At 34.3% G+C, this 17,977-nt stretch overlaps 1 protein-coding gene across 3 annotated transcripts in view; it reads left to right on the forward strand.

The window, feature by feature from the left end:
* Positions 1 to 7,953: 7,953 nt before the first annotated feature.
* LOC106463742 overlaps positions 7,954 to 17,977 on the forward strand; it is a 30,345-nt gene continuing 20,321 nt past the window's right edge. The window contains exons 1-5 of one of the 3 annotated variants that reach the window (XM_022391325.1): positions 7,954 to 8,160; positions 8,832 to 9,104; positions 10,883 to 11,021; positions 14,774 to 14,936; positions 16,292 to 16,389. In XM_022391325.1, coding sequence (XP_022247033.1) covers positions 8,869 to 9,104; positions 10,883 to 11,021; positions 14,774 to 14,936; positions 16,292 to 16,389 — 636 coding nt within the window. In that variant the 5' untranslated portion in view covers positions 7,954 to 8,160; positions 8,832 to 8,868. The remainder of the gene's footprint in view (positions 8,161 to 8,831; positions 9,105 to 10,882; positions 11,022 to 14,773; positions 14,937 to 16,291; positions 16,390 to 17,977) is intronic. The other 2 variants (XM_022391324.1, XM_022391323.1) reach the window with 2 other exon arrangements.

Genomic DNA, 17,977 nt, shown 5'->3' on the forward strand with positions numbered 1-17,977 from the left:
CCCCCTAGTGGCACAGCGGTATGTCTGCGGACTTACAACGCTAGAATCAGTGTTTCGATGCCCATGGTGAGCAGATCACAGATAGCCTATTGTATAGCTTTGTGCTTAATTACAAACAAACCATTAATCTGTATGGAAGAAAAGTTAATTTATGATTTTTAGACGTTTGATATGTTACTTAAACATTTTTTAACGAGCAGAATAAAAAATCAATCGTATTGATAAAAGCAATTATAACAAACACATTTTAGTCGAGTTTGATGCTCTACTCATTCTTGTACTCGGAGCAACCATCTTGCCCCCCAGTGGCACAGTGGTATGTTTGCGGATTTACAACGCTAGAATCCGGGTTTCGATACCCATGGTGGGCAGAGCACAGATAGCCCATTGTGTAGCTTTATGCTTAATTGCAAACAAACAAGCAACCATCTTTTTAAAAAAATAAATAAATGATAGTGTTAGAAGTTAACAAAATTCAAACTCTTGAGGATTATTGTAGGAAATTCCTTTTCTGGTAAAGAGAATGTCTTAGCAAGAAGACTGAAAACTATGAACTCTACATAAATATGGACTTCAATGAGATGTTATCATAATAAAGACAAAAATTGCTAAGAGTAATGAAAAGTGTCAGGTTTTATGTATGAGTCGCATTCTTTACAGTGGGTGTCTGTAACTTGCTGGCGATAAATTTAAACAATGAACAAATAGAATGCAATCCACTTGTTTTAAATTAATATATTAAAACAAGTCAAACGGATATACAAATATTCGTTACACTCTTGGTTATCACAGTATATCCAGAGCTTTAAATAATTGTCACTTTTGTTTCGTCAAAGTCCACATAGGCAGGTTCAGTTACTTTAGTACACAATTTGGCAAGACGAATTATTCTTCCTGCTCTGTTATTATAATATAGTCTGAGATGATTTCACCTTAAAATCACCACTATAACCGTTGGTTAAGATAGTTGTATCCAGAGCTTTAAATAATTGTCGGCCCGGCAATGCCAGGTGGTTAGGGCGCTCAACTCGCAATCTGTAGGTTGCGGGTTCGAATCCGCGTCACACCAAACATGCTCTACCTTTCAACCGTGGGGCGTTATAATGTGATGGTCAATCCTACTATTCGTTGGTAAAAGAGTTGGCGGTGGGTGGTGATGACTAGCTGCCTTCCCTCTGGTCTTACACTGCTAAATTAGGGACGGCTAGCGCAGATAGCCCTAGTGTAGCTTTGCGCGAAATTCAAAAACCAAACCAAATAATTGTCTCTTTTTTTCGTGAGTAACACAGACTGGTTTGAACACTTTAGAACACAATTGTCATGATGAATTATTCTTTGTACGATACAGTCTGTGACATTTTCACTTTAAAAACGTCATTGTATGCTTTTTATGGCTAAGCTCACAATCACGCAGTCTAGATCTATATATTTTCTTTTCCTTTTACTTAATTTCCTCACTCGCACTAATTTGGTTGCCTCGATATATATTGCCCGACTGAGGCCTAGAACTTTATACAAATTACGAGACGTTATGATGTAATAATACTCACTTAAAGCAACGAAAAAACTTCAGAAGGCTCGAGTAACATGACGTCAATTCACAACAATTAAACTATTCAACAAATGATTCATAAACAGTTACATGAGCAAAATTGCCATAACTATCATTTCTAACATAACTTACTTTAGTGCTCACTCAATATAAGCTAAATAATACACTCATATTAAAGTTAAATTGAACAGTCATGCATATCTGACAATAAGCACCTCTTCAAGAAAAATATTTACAACATTTTCTATATTATATACAAAGAATGTTCTAAGTTTATGCACAAAGTCTTCTCATACAGTCTGCATTAACATTTACAGTCTCCTTTACGGCCACAGTGCAGAACCGGTAGTTCTGTAGATACTATACCCACCTCGTGATCCTTGCACTGTGGATTTTGCACCTATATATGTATGCAAGGGCCTGATGTTCCGTGTGGATGATGAATTCATTCCTGTAGAGGTAGTTCTGGAACTTGCAGATGACAAATATGATGGCCAGACACTCACGTTCTTCTCACTATTCAACAACATTATAGTTACATACATTACTGGAAACAGGCCGTCTTCATGTTCTTGTAGGAGTACTGCTCCAATGTCTGAAGTATCGGCTTGAATGATGAATCGTTTGTTGAAGTCTGGAATTCTAAGGATTAGCAAACTTCCTAACATGTTCTTTAACCTCTGAAATGCCATCTGCTGTGATTGTTCCAACTTCACCTTGTTGGGTAGGCCTTTCTTGACCAGGTCAGTCAGTGGTGCAGCAACTTCAGCATAGCATGGGATGAACTTCCTGTAGTATTCTGCTAACCTCAGGAAGGATCTGACTTACTGTTTGGTTGTTGGAGCTGGTGCATCTTCTATATGGGTTAGCCTCTCTTCTTCCATGACAATCTGTCAATCACCCAACTTATATATTTAAGTGACCAAGTGAAGTTAAGATAAATAAGTTAGTTAGTGAAAGAAAACGTGAAGTAAGCTGGCGTGTGAGTGATTAGCCTTAATGGATTATTTCTATAGTGTGTTTCACAGCTATATTGTAACAAAAGAGACTGGAAAAATAATTGGGTTCTAAAGTAACTGAACAAGCCTGTGTGGAGTTTTGGCGTATAATAGAATTATTTAAAGCTCTGTATACAACTGTGATAACTCACAGGGTAACGTAAATGAACTCATCACTAATTATATTGTTGCAACAGAAAAAAAAAGAGAATTATTTAGAATTTTAGATACAGTGTGATATCCTATAGTGTAAAGAATGTTTGTACATACATTTGACTTGTTTTGAATATATTATTTTAGAACATGTGAATTGTGTTCTGTCCGTTTATTGTTCGATTTTATTGCCAACAAGTCATAAATATCTACTGTAAAAGAATCCCAGCCCATATTCAAATACATACCTACTGCAAACAGGTCCCAATCACGTGATCTCTCTTGGCACACTTTTTCAAAATACTCTTTACGACTCCTTGACCCTCTCACAAAGTCAATCACATCTGGGATTGCAAGGGGTGGTAAAGAGTTCCCTAATGTTGGTGAGTCTGCACACCTCTTGCATCAGTTCTGAAGTACACTGGGCCCCTCTGTTACTCAAGACTTCTTTTGGAAAGCCTATTCTGCAGAACACTTCCAGAAAGGCTTTGCTAATCTCTCTGTCTCTATGTTTGGTAATGCTATGCCTTCTGGATAATGTGTTGCTTAGTCAACTACTGTCAACACATACCAGTTTCTCTTATCGGATACATGTGCTAGTGGTCTAATCAAGTCCAAAGCTACTCTTCTGAATGGCTCTTCTATGAGAGGCGTCTCACCCAGTGGCATCTTGGCTACATTTCCTCTAGGTATTGTCCTTTGGTAGATGTCACATGACCTGCAGAATTGGGTCACATCTCCAATGATCTCCAGCCAATGAAAGTTGCTGGTGATTCTTTCTGTTGTCTTCTTTGCTCCTAAGTGTCCTCCCACAACCGACTCATGAGCCAACTTCATCACTTGAGTCTGGTATTCTGTTGGTACTATGATCTGTTTAACTTCCCCAGTAGAACTGCCTTGATAGATCTCGTACAGCACTCCCTTGCAGTTCTCTATTCTATAACTCCCTTTCCTCTTGTTGGTGTGCTCGACTTTCTCCCAGCCACTATCCCAAAGTGTCTGCAGTGAATGATCTTTCTTCTATGCTTCCTTCAGTTCCCATAGACTTGTAGGGGCTTGATGCCCTGGTTGCTTTTCTTTTCTTGATTTTTAGTGGTGACTGCAGATGCTTCATCAGTCTTCTTTCTGTCTGGTTCCTCCAAACTTCTACTGCCTGGTATATTTCCAATCGCCACTTGCAAGTTTGTATAATTCACTCAGCCAAACCGTCTGACTAAAGATGATACTATGAAATCAAAGAATTAAAGCATTTCGAACTCACCCAAACTCTGCAAACAAATGTCTGTGGAATTTTGTTTATTGATCCACATAGGTTTTACCAGTTGCTTCACTGTTTAGCTAACTTATCTGGTGGACTGTTGAAGTAATAAGCTTTGGTCCACTTGGTAAGGTATGTGATAACAACTAGCACATATCAGTTGCTGTTATTCATCTCCAGGATAAGACTAGTAATATCTTCTTATATATATTAACTGAGAGCTCAAACATCCTTGGTAATGTGGAGTTCACAGTTAAGATCAGCCCTGCAAGATAACATGATAACATCCATGTTATCTCATGGCCCTGCATCTTTTCCAGACTCCAGGCTGCTCTTGACATCTTTAGCCCTATCTTTTCACCCAATAATCACCAGTTTCCTGGCAAGGTGCCTACCACTACATTTGATGGTAATTCATCTCCTGATGGAATTCATAATCCAAGGGCTGCTTAAGCCATTCTCTGGTTGCTAGCAAATGGCGTCATTTGATTGTCCTGGTCTATGACCACATTTAGAGCCTATAGGAACTGCCTCTGTCAGTTCTATGGCATTAAGATAATTCGTTACCACGGTAATCAATTGTAATGTCACTCTCTCACAAACTCAACGTAACCATGAGAGGTCAAGCAGATTATGCGGTTCTGAAACGCTTTCCTTTTTGCTGCTTGACTCACTGGTCCTGAGATCATATCAAAAATGCAGATATGGTTCTTTTCACTTGCAAGGTCAAGAAGGGGACCTTTACTAGACTGTATCACTTTAATTTTTCATATTTCAGTCTCGTCTCGGTTGCTGTTTCCTTTTTTTCACTGTTAGTCCTTCATGACCTTCGAAATTATTTTTCTACAATAACGAGTTACAGTCTTGACAATATAAAAATACGTCTGACTTAAACTCTGTGTAACAAATCCCCACTCAGCGCTTCAGAAATAGTAACTTAATTACTTAGTTTGTAAATTTGGGCAATGGGTAGTTAAATTAAGCACCACCAATAACAAGAGGTTCTTAAATATGTCTGCAGAGTTCAATTAAGTCAAATTTGAGCTCTGGTATTGGGTAAAAGGCCTCGTCGCCACTAGATATGGCAGACGTAGTGTGGTTGTTATATTACAACTTACTCTCTTTTATTGTCTTTCATAAGTTCTTAGAACTAATAATGTAGTTTTCTCCCGTTCACACTGTGGTTACTTGACTCGTAGTTGGAACAAGAAGACTAGCTTGCTGGTTCGCCATCACTTCTGAATGATAATAAAGTGAATAAATATAAAAAAAGTTGGTGTTAACTATGAAATAAATAAATAAATACTATTGTGTTATTAATCCTTACCATAAAATGTGATTAGCGAATGACGTAAATAAACTTATGATAATTACAATTAACTTTCACACCATAACAGTCGTGATTCATGAAAGTTGATGATTTAAATAGCACCTAGATCACTACTAGGTTTGCCGTATCCCACTTGGCCTGATGAATCTTAATACTGAACGAAAGGCCTCGTCGACATTCGACGTGGCAGAGGTAGTATGGTTGATATATTGTAATATATTCTTCTTTGTTTTCACTCATAAGTTTTTAAAATCGCAAGTTTGTAGGATCGAATGTGGCACACAAGTGAGTGTCCTAATGGGACTTGTTTTCAGATACAGATCCTTTAGGGGTACCTATAGAAGTAATTGGGGATAGCGGACGAACTTTATTGGTATACTGGGCCTTTGAACATCACAGCGGAGCGCAGATATTTTATGCAAGTTTGTACTAATATGAATAAAACGCTACTAAACATAAAGTCTTTTTCACAATTAGGTATGTCCCCTCCCAGTGTAAATCAGCAGGCTTCCAACGTTAAATATTGGGTTTTGATACCTGTGGTGGGCAGAACACGGATAACCCATTGTGTAGCTTTATGCTTAACAACAATACTTAGTTACATAAGAATCTAATGAACGAGATCTTATGCCACGCAAATTAAAATATAATTTTAATTATTCTGAGATGAGAGTCATATCAATGTAAATTATATTGTTATTTGATAAGTGCATAATGTCATCAAAGCGTTCAGTTTTATATTCAACTAGCTTTGACTTTACTACTATTTTAGTATTATTAATCTAATAAGTGCTAAATACTTTTGGTAACTTTTTAGCAAGCTTAGCTTTCTGGTTACTGTCCAACTATATATAAGTCTGTGAGTGTCTTTCTTTTTGAAGTGTTTATTTCATTTATATCAGTTTGGTCGCTTCAATTATTGAAATTTGTAACTAAATAGAAATTATGACTAAATAGGTGTATTTTACAGGCTATGTATGTTATATCAAAACAATTTTGAATATGAAAATCAACAAGTCACGTGACAATAATAGCCGATAAAATCGCGGTGGAATGGCATGTTTTCCAACAATGTTGCGTTTGTAGGTAGTGTGATGCCACCGAAAATTGTTCGCTTTTGAGAATGATATGTAGCAGGACTTTCCAATGCAACACATTCATGCACTAAGTGCATAAAGATATGTTCAGACTGGGGATTTATAATTTATAAAATTGGAATATCTTTTATATTTAATAAAATTGAAAAATAAAGGGGAATGGATCAACTTTGGGTACCAGGGCCACCCAGGAAGAAACCTGCAACAAGTTGTATCCCAGTCTGGTAACCACTGTGCATTTTGTAACAGGAGAAAATCCACAAATATTAAGGTAAGTGGCAAAAGCCATCAATGTGTCCTAGATAATACTACACAACACAATTAAGAAGGGTACCCTTCTGGAAACAAGACCAGTAGGGTATGGATTCACCAAGATAAGGCTTCCAGTCATACCTTCTGTACAGCCATTTCATATCTCAAGCAGTTATTCTATACGAAGACATATTGGTCAAGTTGCTGGATGCAGCGTCTATGAATTACTGTGTGATTGGGGTGTTTAAATGAGTGCTGGGATATAGCTTCCCTCACTTGATGGCTTATGGAAATTAATCACAGAGGGTGATGTGCTTTAGATCAGGTAGCTTAACGATGGAACATTTTGCAATAGAAACTACCTTGCCGAGCTATTGCCCAGATGAACGTGATAAAGCACGACTTGATGTGGCGATATGGGCTGTAACGAAATGATGAGCCTCTAAAATCGTTTTAAAAATGTCCTCAACTTTCTGTATTTGTAACGTTGATTTCATTATACAAATAAAGTTTTTGATGAGTAATTTATCGAACATTTTAATTGTCTTTTTCCTATATGTTTTCTTAAATGCGTTTCGTTCTGCCCGCCAGTAACTCAGTTTGGAATTTCGTGAAAAGCTACACGAGGGATATCTGCACTAGCCGTCTCTAATTTAGCAGTGAAAAACTGGAGGGAAGACAGCTAATCATCGTCACTCAACACCAACTCTTGGGCTACTCCTTTACCAACGAATAATGGGTTTGGCTGTAACATTATAACGCCCATACGCCTGAAAGGGCGAGTATGTTTGGTGGGACAGGGATGCGAACTTGCAACCCTCAGATTTTTAGTCGAGCGCCATAACCACCTGGCCATACTAGACCTAGTGGCTCAGCGGTAAACCTGAGAGATTATAATGCTGGATATCAGATTTCGATAATCGCGGTGAGCATAGCTCAGACAGCCCATTGTATAGCTTCGTGCTTAAGAATAAAATAAACAAAACTGTAACGTTTTAAATGTATGTATTATATTATATAGAAAATATATTACTTTTATGAAAATCTTTCATCAAACATTATTTTTTATTTAATTAATTTTTAATTCTGTTAGTAGTTATTTGAGAAATCATATTTAATTTATAAATGAATTATATTTCTTGCTTGGTAGAGAAGTGAATTAATATGCAAGAATTATCTAAATTATTGAACTGATGATTTCACACTGCTACAATTAAAAACATTGTTTGAAAAGAGTTTTATTGACAAATAACACAAATTAACTTTCGTGAGATGGCGTACTGATTGTCTATTAAAGTATGTTATAATACAAGTTCACACTCCATACATATTTGTAACATTGTTTACAGAGAGATTAATAACATCGTAGTTGGTTGTGAAAACGAAAAAATATGTGAATTACGTATATATAGGAGCAATGAATTGTATTGTTTTTAGAAAAAATACAATTAGGAATCCTTCATAGCACATGTATGTTAAACTAACTGCAAAACGAAAAACAAACATTTTAACAAGGCCTGGTAACTTGGTTATAACTATTCTAATTTGTACTTTAGTATAGGTTATAATTACGTAGTTATAAAGTTATATTCAGATATACTATAATAAGTAGTTATTATAATTTAATTTATTACTACTAGTAGAACCAACTGTTAAAAGCAACTTGCATTTCAGTTACACTGTACTCTAGCAATAGTAATAATAATGTGTAGCATTGTAGGTGGCTTAGTTAATTTACAAATTACAGTGCTTTATTTGTTTCGACAGGAAAATCTTGAATTCTTGTTTTTCCATAACGGCATGTAATTTTAAAAAATCTGTGTTATAACCCTGAAAACAAAAGGACTTCCATGTCATCAGTGTATGAGACATTTACATTGGGAGGTTCTTTGTGGATGCTTGATATGAATGGAATAGACATTGGATTTGATTTTTGTAATGAGATTAATATGTTGAGACTAAGTACTTTTTGAAAATTTTGATTACTCTGAATATTTTTCACACAGTGTAACATTCAGTATTATTCCCATCATTTAACATTGTGCAAGTAACATCTCATGGGTTGTAATGTTTTGTATTTCTTTACAAGTAGTTGAGTGATATTAAATGCGACAGTTTGACCACTGCTGTAAATTCTAGAACCATCTTTCATAGGATATTTTATAAATGTTATATTGATGTTCTCACTCAGTTACAGTGATCTGTGAACAGGACACTAGTATTAAAATATGGAATCTTCAGAAATGAAGACAGTCAGAAGAAGTGAAAGGAATATTAAAATTCGTCAGCTATATTCACCAGAACCATCTTCATCAAAGACAAAAAACAGAGCTACAAAGAAAGTAAACAGGACTTTTAGATATGTGTTACCAGAAATAGTTACACAAGAACAGTACACAGAAGTCAGTGGAAAACCCTTTTGCTGTGATATTTGCAAGTCACCCTATGTTATACATCCACATAGGTATGGACTTATGAATTTTAAAGTTTTATGTTTAGATTGACTAACTCTAAAGGAAGTTATTGAATAGAGTTAAAGAAGTTGAAAACTGTGAGTTTTAAAGTATGTATACAGATTAATATCACTCCTGATAATTTTCCTTTAGCCAAGTGACTAAAAAGGTATTAATTAATATTATTCATTAAAAGTAAACTGTGTGTTATCATTGTGGGGATTAGTGTTTTATGCATTGTTGCCAAGATAGATATAAAAAAGTTGTTACAATACATGAAGACCTGTATCACTTATTACAAGTTGCAAAATCTACATATTATGTGATATTGTAAATATGTGTATTGCTGGAACAAAAATTATAAGCATTAATTTGCATCTTGAACAAAGCAGAATGACTTTTGCTACATCATTTAATTATTTTAGGTTTAGGGGTAAAGAACTAAAATTCAATATATAAACTGATAAAGAAGGTTGTTCACAATCTATAGCAATACAAGGATTAATGCCTATTTAGTATATAGTAGTAATACATGGATGAGTACCTAATCTTATTATCTCTTGTTCCTCTATCAGTAGTATCCTCTTTGATGAACCTGTTATTGGACTGTTGCTGTACAGTGCAAGCCCCACTGCAAGAAGCTTTTGTAGGATACATTAAAGTCAATGTTATCCTTCTCCTTCTTGCATGTTTCCCAGACTCTAGACAGTAACATCTGAGGGCCTGTTTAAGCAACCTAATGATAACATGTAGTGTTCAGCTTAGCATTTGTCTCACTTCTTCAGAGGTGTAATTTCCATTAATTCTCTAAGATCAAACTCCCTTGTAAAATTTTGTACCATTTTTGAAATGTTGTATTGACACTTCAGACATGTGCTCCATCAATGTGATGATATACTACAATCTGTCACTGTTAGTACAGTTTTGGACAAATGGATGTTTGTTTATCCATGTGCTTTGTTACTTATGTAAAGCTAGATCCATGTTATTTATCTTGTTTAAAGGTTCCAAAAGAGGTTCCTTCTTTAGCTGCACTTAACCATTGTGCTCTTGAGTTATTTCTAGTGGCAAAGTGTTTAATATCAGTATCTCCTGTATGTGACCAATGGCTAATCATGGATTAGCCTATTTTTTGTTGTTGTTTTTTCTGTGCCAAAAACATACCTTTCTTGTTTTATTATTAATTCAACACTACAGATATTCTTTTTTTTTTAATACAAAAATTATTGTTTGCATGTATTTATAATTGTGCAATAGGTGCACGTTGCATTGAAAAGTTCTGTACTGCAACCATCTAAGAAGGAGTAACTTGTAGGCAATATCTATAATTGCAACTCACCAAACTGGGGCTTTTAACTTACATAATCATAGGCCACAGGAAGTGCCATGGGTTGGATATGCATATTGTTACTATGGGTTGTGAACAACCTTCTCCAAAGCACAAATGGGATTATTTTTAATGCTGAATGTAAATGTTTTAGTGTTACATGACTGTTTCAGAAACTAATAACTTTTTGTCTCGTGTATTTTTATACATATATCTCTGTTCACACTTCACACACCTACATTTACAAGTGAGCAAGGTTGAGATACATTGTTGCAAGTCAACTGTTGTTTGGAAAAATGTCAAAAGGAAAGAGTTTTACATGGACAAACAACAATTCAATATAGAGAATCCATTAGGAGCCTATTTATGGATGTTTGATTTGTTAAAATTGGTATATGATACTAATGTCTTATAATAAAGAATGATTCTCAAGAAATTGTTGTGGTATTTTCCTTTTTTTAGGAAAATAAAAAGGAGAATAAGAAACCTTCCAGCTCCTCGTCATCATTTGGACCCAGAAACAAATAAAAATTTAATCTTGTGTAATGCCTGTGGTTTAGCAATAAAAACTAAAAAATCAAAAAGGCCCAAAAAAGACAAAGTAAGTTTTAAGTCAAAAGAAACATTTATCTATAATACTATATAAAAACTTTTGAATATTTTTTATAGTTTGACATTAGTTAATATAAATTGAATATTTTTACTTAAAGATTTATCAAGTAATAATTACTTATGATTTGGTTGACAAACCATATTTCAGTTATATTGAATTTTGATAGAAATTCAGAGGTGCTTCTACAGTGTGCAGTCTACACAGATACTATCATCATCACCATTTTAATGATTTAATAAGTTGTGTGTTCCAGAAAGAGTACCTTAGATTTAGGATATGATTATACTAGTTTTGATTGTTGGAATTTATTTCATTCTGATCATATTTGCCCCAAAAACATTATCTAACGGTATTTTGTACTTTATTAGTTAAAAAGCGTTATTTATAATAAATGGTGCCAGCTGCAAATAAATTAAAGTTAAAATGGTGATGATGATAATATCTGTGTAGACTGCACTCTATAGTGTAAATATCTTTGTAGACCACATGCTATAGTAGCACCAATTCAGGATACATTTTATCTTATCACTTTCTATTTGTGGATAGCCACACTTTACTTTTGCTGTTCATATCCCATTATGTTGTATATTACTAGGTTCTGTTTCTTACTATATTCAGCAACTGGTTCCAGTTTTCATTTAGTTGTGAACAATTTTGAACAATGGAGGGTTCTCTCTGATTGACTTATGATTCCTTAAATCAAAATTTTGCATGTATTTGAGTTTTCTTTCCCATTATGTTGCAATACTTGTCTTTGCTTGCTACTCCTATTGACAAGCAGAAATTTCATGAACAGATCAAATTATTATCTATAAATGAAAGTACATTATACTGTTTACATTGCATGCTGAAATATAGTTTCAAGTTGTCTGAGCAGTGATACCAATTTAAAGTACCACATTATGAATCACCTTTCCAAACATAATGTGCAGTCCCTTTCTGATAAAACTTAAGGTTAGAAACACTAAATATAAAGGATAAAAATTAAACAAATAAATATTTCAAAGATTTTCCAGACAAGGATAGTGCTAACAAGACAGTCCTTCACTGAAATGCACATTTATTGGGTGACAGATACATCCCTCTTTGCCTTCATAGCCTCTATTACAGCACAACTTAAAATTCACTTCCAAGTTTAGCATTAATGAATGTCTGGAACAGATGCTTGTAAGTCAGAATGTGTAACTAGCACATAAAATCTGTCTGATGGGAAGGGTAATTATGTAATCCACTGGTACTATTGCAATATTTGCTAAATGTTTCAGTTTGAGCAGTAACTTGCTACAAATGTAATGACATTTTAAGAATGAGGAAATGATTGTTGACTTGATTGAAATATACGCTATAATATTATCATATTTAACCACAAATATTGTTCATCATCTTTATATGCTTTCATACCATTAGTAAACAACAAATTTTACTGTTTGTTTTTTGAAATGCATTTATGATATGGCAAGTAATACACATATTTCACAAAACATTTTCATTTATCTAGTAACACTTGAGGTGTTGATCATTGTGCTAGAAATACTGTATTGAAATTAAGTAACTTTGTTTATGTGAACAAAAAGTAATACTAAAAATGTCTTATAATAAGTAGGCAAACAATGATTTATAAGCATAAGGAAAAGTTTTATTGATGGTGGAACATACTACATGTTTCGGCAGAACAGTGGTCTGTCTTATTCAGATATGATCAGTACTAATATCAATCTTGTATTCTTTAGTTTGTTTGTTTGAATTTCGCGCAAAGCTACACGAGGGCTATCTGCGCTAGCTGTCCCTAATTTAGCAGTGTAAGACTAGAGAAGGCAGCTAGTCATCACCACCCACCGCCAACTCTTGGGCTACTCTTTTACCAGTGAATAGTGGGATTGACCATCACATTATAATGCCCCCACGGCTGAAAGGGCGAGCACATTTGGTGGGACAGGGATTCGAACCTGTGACCCACAGATTGCGAGTCGAGCGCCCTAACCACCTGGCCATGCCTGACGTATTGTTTAGTACTGATTAGACTTGAAGAACACAGACCGATGTTCATTATGTAGAAACATGGAGTGTGACATTGAATTGTTGGAAAGGTTTCAGAGGAGGGATACTAGGATGATACCTAAGATGGAAAATTTGTCATAAGAAAATTGGTTAAGATCTCTGAAATTGTTTCCTTTTAAAAAAAAATAAGTTAGAAGGGGAGCAGATTGAGGTGTTTAAGACTGTTAAAGGAATTGATAGTATCAGTACATCATCTTTTTTTGTGTCTGATGGGAAAATGGTTGGCTAGTGTATACAAATATAAATTTTGATAGTGTAGAAGTCATTTAAGCTAAGACAGTTTTATTTTTCCTAAAGGGTGGTTTCACCTTTGGAATGGGTTGCTTTCAGATGTGTGGATGCAGTAAATTTAAGGGAGTTTAAGAGAAGGCTTTTTTTTTTAAAGTTTAGTAGGTGGGATGGACTAGTGGATGGCTTGTTGTCCTTAGATTTTGTGTTACATTATATGGTTTTTTTAATGCTGTATCTTAAAGAAAGAATACAGGATTGTGTAAGAGTCAACACACAAAAAGGATGATTTGATACAAATGTGTTAAAACACTAATGTATTGTCAGACATGAATGCCTTTTCCAGGCTGGCAAATCATGATTGAAATTAATTATAGTTGTCATCAGACATTAGTATTAGGCTTGTTATATTTGTTCACAAAACAAACTTTATCTAATCCCTTAGGAATTTTTAAGAATTAGAAGAGTGTATAATAATAGTATTCCAATCACACTATTTTCACTATATCCATTGCTGATGATGTGTTTTACTTAGTCAAGAGTTCATCAGGCTGGCTGGGACAAGACAAACACAGTAGTGGTTGGATCACTATTTATATAAGCCACTTGTTATGGTGTGAACACCTTTTCCAAGCTGGTAAAGCATGATTATAATTAATTATACTTGTCATAAGACATTAGTATTAGGCCTATTATACCATAGTCTAAATGGTCAAGGCTAAAATGATACTTTTATTATTTAGTATGTGTATATTGTAGTCTGAGCAAATTGGCTGTATTCTTACTTTTTAAAATCATTATACTATGTCTAAAATGGTACCTAGCCTTTTCACATCAAACTTATCATCTAGAATAAAATGATCAAATTTGCAAAGAATCTTGAAGGGCTTCCCCTTTGCCTTAATTGTGGTTAACACCCAGCACATAATTAACCTGATGCAGAATGGTCAGACTTTTGCATTTTTTCCCACTGTAATGTATAGTGAGAGACTGATATCTTCAATTGGACATAATATTTTTGTTTCAGTACTTTTGTTGAACCATTATGTATTATATTGTTATCAACTTCAAGCTATTACCAACCAATGTCTGGTAGAACAAATAGGTAGTATTATAGAATGAGAAGGTGGTGTTGTGCAAGTTAAATTTAGGTGCACAGTTAAAAATGTCATTATCATTTGTAGTTAGTTTTAGTTCAAGAATATATGTTTCGTTTTGAAAAAAACACCAACTTTAAAATCGTTAATGATTATAGTACGTAAGCTTAAAATGTTATTCAGTTTCATTAAATAGAAATATTCTTGAACCTGAGATAAACAATAAATAGTGTTTGATGCAAGTCTTAATTGTTTCTTTGCAAGTAGACCCAGTAAGCTACTAAGTTTGTTAGATAAACTAGTTGGAGTTTTTTACATTTTGTGATATTTATGGTATTATTATTATTTTTGAGACAGATTATTCCATCTCCAGAAGAAAAGGAGAAGTACTTAAGAGAAGCTCAGGCATTTGCTCTTTCTCTTGTGGAAGTGCTTAGAGATCAAGATGCTGAACGGCTCTTCTGTCCAGAATTTAAACAGCAACCTTGTGCATGCTTGCAGAAGTATATAATTGGTGGAGGTGAATTTATTTTGAAATTAAAACTTACAGAGTTCATTTCTTGTTATTTTAGTTGAACCAATGAAGTTTAACCCATTGACTGCGGCTGCTCTAAATGCATGTGGAATTTTTACACTGTATACAGCACATTTACATTCAACTGCTGGAGGCAGACCATATCCTATATTGCAAGTCAGCAGTCAATGGGTTAAATGGAAAGATTCGAGTTGTAGTCAAAAGGTTAGAGTGAAATGATTATTGTACATGTAATATAAACAGTGTTTATAGAAAAGGGATAAACTCTGTGGCTTATTGGGGAAAGAGCATAGTATTGGCATCGGTTTCACCCTCCAGTACCCAATACTCCTGTTTTTGCCTGATCCTTTTGACCTCTCCCCTCTACACCTCAAGTCTGAGGCATTCCACCATGTCCTAGCAAATTTTGAGAGTGTTTCTTGTTCCCTTCACTTCTCCATTGTGACCATTCCACTTCTACCATTCCCTGCTCACTTGTTTCTTTGTTGCTGGGATTATTGGATAGGAATACTCTCCTATCCCAAGGTCTGATTTTATACTTGTCATAATGCTCACCCACCTTTCTGACCTTTACCTCGGGTCCTGGCCTTGATTAGAAACACTCTTTGTCTTTTCTTCTTGGTGGTACCTCTCTGGTTGGCTTAACTTTGGTTCCCTCTTCTGTGCCATATATGGCTCCATATATGCCCACTGTTGAGATGGGGTGTTACACAAGATCACTTGATGTATCCTCGTGGTGTATTTTGATATCTGACTACTGCCATTACTACAAATCAGATCACAATTTTGTAATGTGATTTTATTCAAAATCAGCTATTTTTTTTAAACACCTTGCATGCTGTTTTATAATACTGTATGCATGATAAACTATAAATATGAAATGCACGTTTAAAAAACTTAGACTATAATACTGTAAAGTTTTACCATGTTAAAAGTAATAGTGAATTTTCTTTTAAATATTCAATTATGCCGTCATGTTGCCTGAGCAGTAACATCTTAATGAAGGTATAAGGAATATGACTTACAACTTATAATTACATCTCATTCTAGCTGAACAAATATAATAATTTGGTAATTAGAAATATAAATTATTTAAGAATCTTCTCCTTTCTATGTTATGGGACTCCCTGTGGAATTAAAATTGTTTGACAACTACTGTAGTTATGAAAGCATCTAACGATGTACTTGGTAGTTAAGAGGGTGAAAATTATTTTCATAAGTATTATCATTATAAACATAGCACTATTAGATTTTTTTAAATATGGTGTTTGAGAATAAGTTAATATTTTGGAGTACAAGTTTTTTTGTTTTCTTCAATTTTAAAGTTGATATTTTTTCAGGTGATACAGAGAGACCAGAACTAAAAGCAGGACATCTTCTTCACCTTTTGAAAGAGGCAAAACAGTTGAGCAGATTAAAGTGTTACACAGTTGAGCAGGTACAATTTATTAAATGTGAAAGCTTTTCTCAAATCACTTTTGTAAATTCTTGAAGATACTTATGATATTAGCACCTGACTTACTGCACAATGTTGCATAAATTACACAAAAATACTGTTTGTTGGATGTAAGAGAAGCCAAGTTACTTCATTAAGTTGTAATAAAGTAATATAATCAATGTTTAATACTAAATATTCACAAGGATAACATATAACATGGAATCAAAGACAGATTCACTAGTGTAGTATGGGAAATTCAAAGTTGTACTGAACAAGAACAAAGCACTTTGTTGATGTGAATTGATGACACGTTTGAAGTGCAGTTGAGCTTGCTAATGTAATCAACCATACCCTTTACCTCTCAAGTATTTGATTGTTGTGATGGCTACTATACTTCTCCATGTTTATAGCATGTGGTAAAAATTGTTAATATCTGAAGCAATTAAGATTAGGCCATTTAATTGTTTCATCATTTGAATGTACAAAATTCATACAGTTAATTAGTCACAATCAAGTTGAGACCACTATTACATTTCTTTCCTAACCCTTTCAATTTTTTTTTTTGTAACTTTTGTATCATGGCTTAGTCAGGCTCATTTCATAATTTTTCTGTATGTGTATACAGGTGGAGTTGTAAAACCATTTTGAGGACTTGTAAAATCACCCAACAGACTCCCAATATATATAATCTTGGGGTACGAGGTATATCTAAAATTCGGAGTGAATATTAATTGTTTGAGTGATGGTGGGTGGGATTATCCAAAAATGTATTATGAAAATATGAAATTGTATGCCACTGTGGTATTCCTTATTTACTGTATGATTATTGTAAAGCAGGAAATTCAGAGTATTTAGTTGTAAACTTAACAGTAGTTACGTTAGGAAAGAACAAGTTTTCACATATACACAAACGCATGCGCATTTGTACAATAACTAGTAATAAATCACTATTAACCCTTTTGGAATCAATGTTACATAAGGTCACTCTAACTGGAAAATTGCATATCTATATTGAAAATGTAACTGGAAATGTGAATGTACTCACTTCAATAAGTTTGTATGAGAAATTAATGAAGGAATGATAACTTAATTATTGTACAATGGTTTAGTTAATTTGTAAATAAAATTTTCAAACTTGTCGAAACGCTGTACATTTCCTGTTATGTTAAACTTATATTAAAGTTTTTTTTCATTACCCATTCATGCCGTCTCCAACCATTTTTAGTCTCAAAGTGGGTTCCTCGTCATCGAATTCTTATGGTTAATAGCATATATTATCACCCGAGTCTAATTTTTAATAGATTTCTTTTTTTATTAGATACTAATTACTAACTAGCTTTGGTCCTACTTTTTAGACGTAATCTGTCTTCAGTGAAATCCTAAGAATCCTGGAAGTTGCAGAGATTTGATTCTTGATCTTCTTGATAGAAAAGCTGATATGCCATTCACTCATCTGGGGTTCCCCCATTATGGCTTGAATAACTTATTTGAATACTTTCAATATGGGTATCCAGGTTTTCCTACCTTCTGTGCCAGATTTATTCAAATCCAAATATGAGAGACCACGGAGAAGGGGATAGCACACCAG

The sequence above is a fragment of the Limulus polyphemus genome, unplaced genomic scaffold, assembly GCF_000517525.1.
Source record: "Limulus polyphemus unplaced genomic scaffold, Limulus_polyphemus-2.1.2 Scaffold1473, whole genome shotgun sequence".
NCBI classification, from domain to species: Eukaryota; Metazoa; Arthropoda; class Merostomata; order Xiphosura; family Limulidae; genus Limulus; species Limulus polyphemus.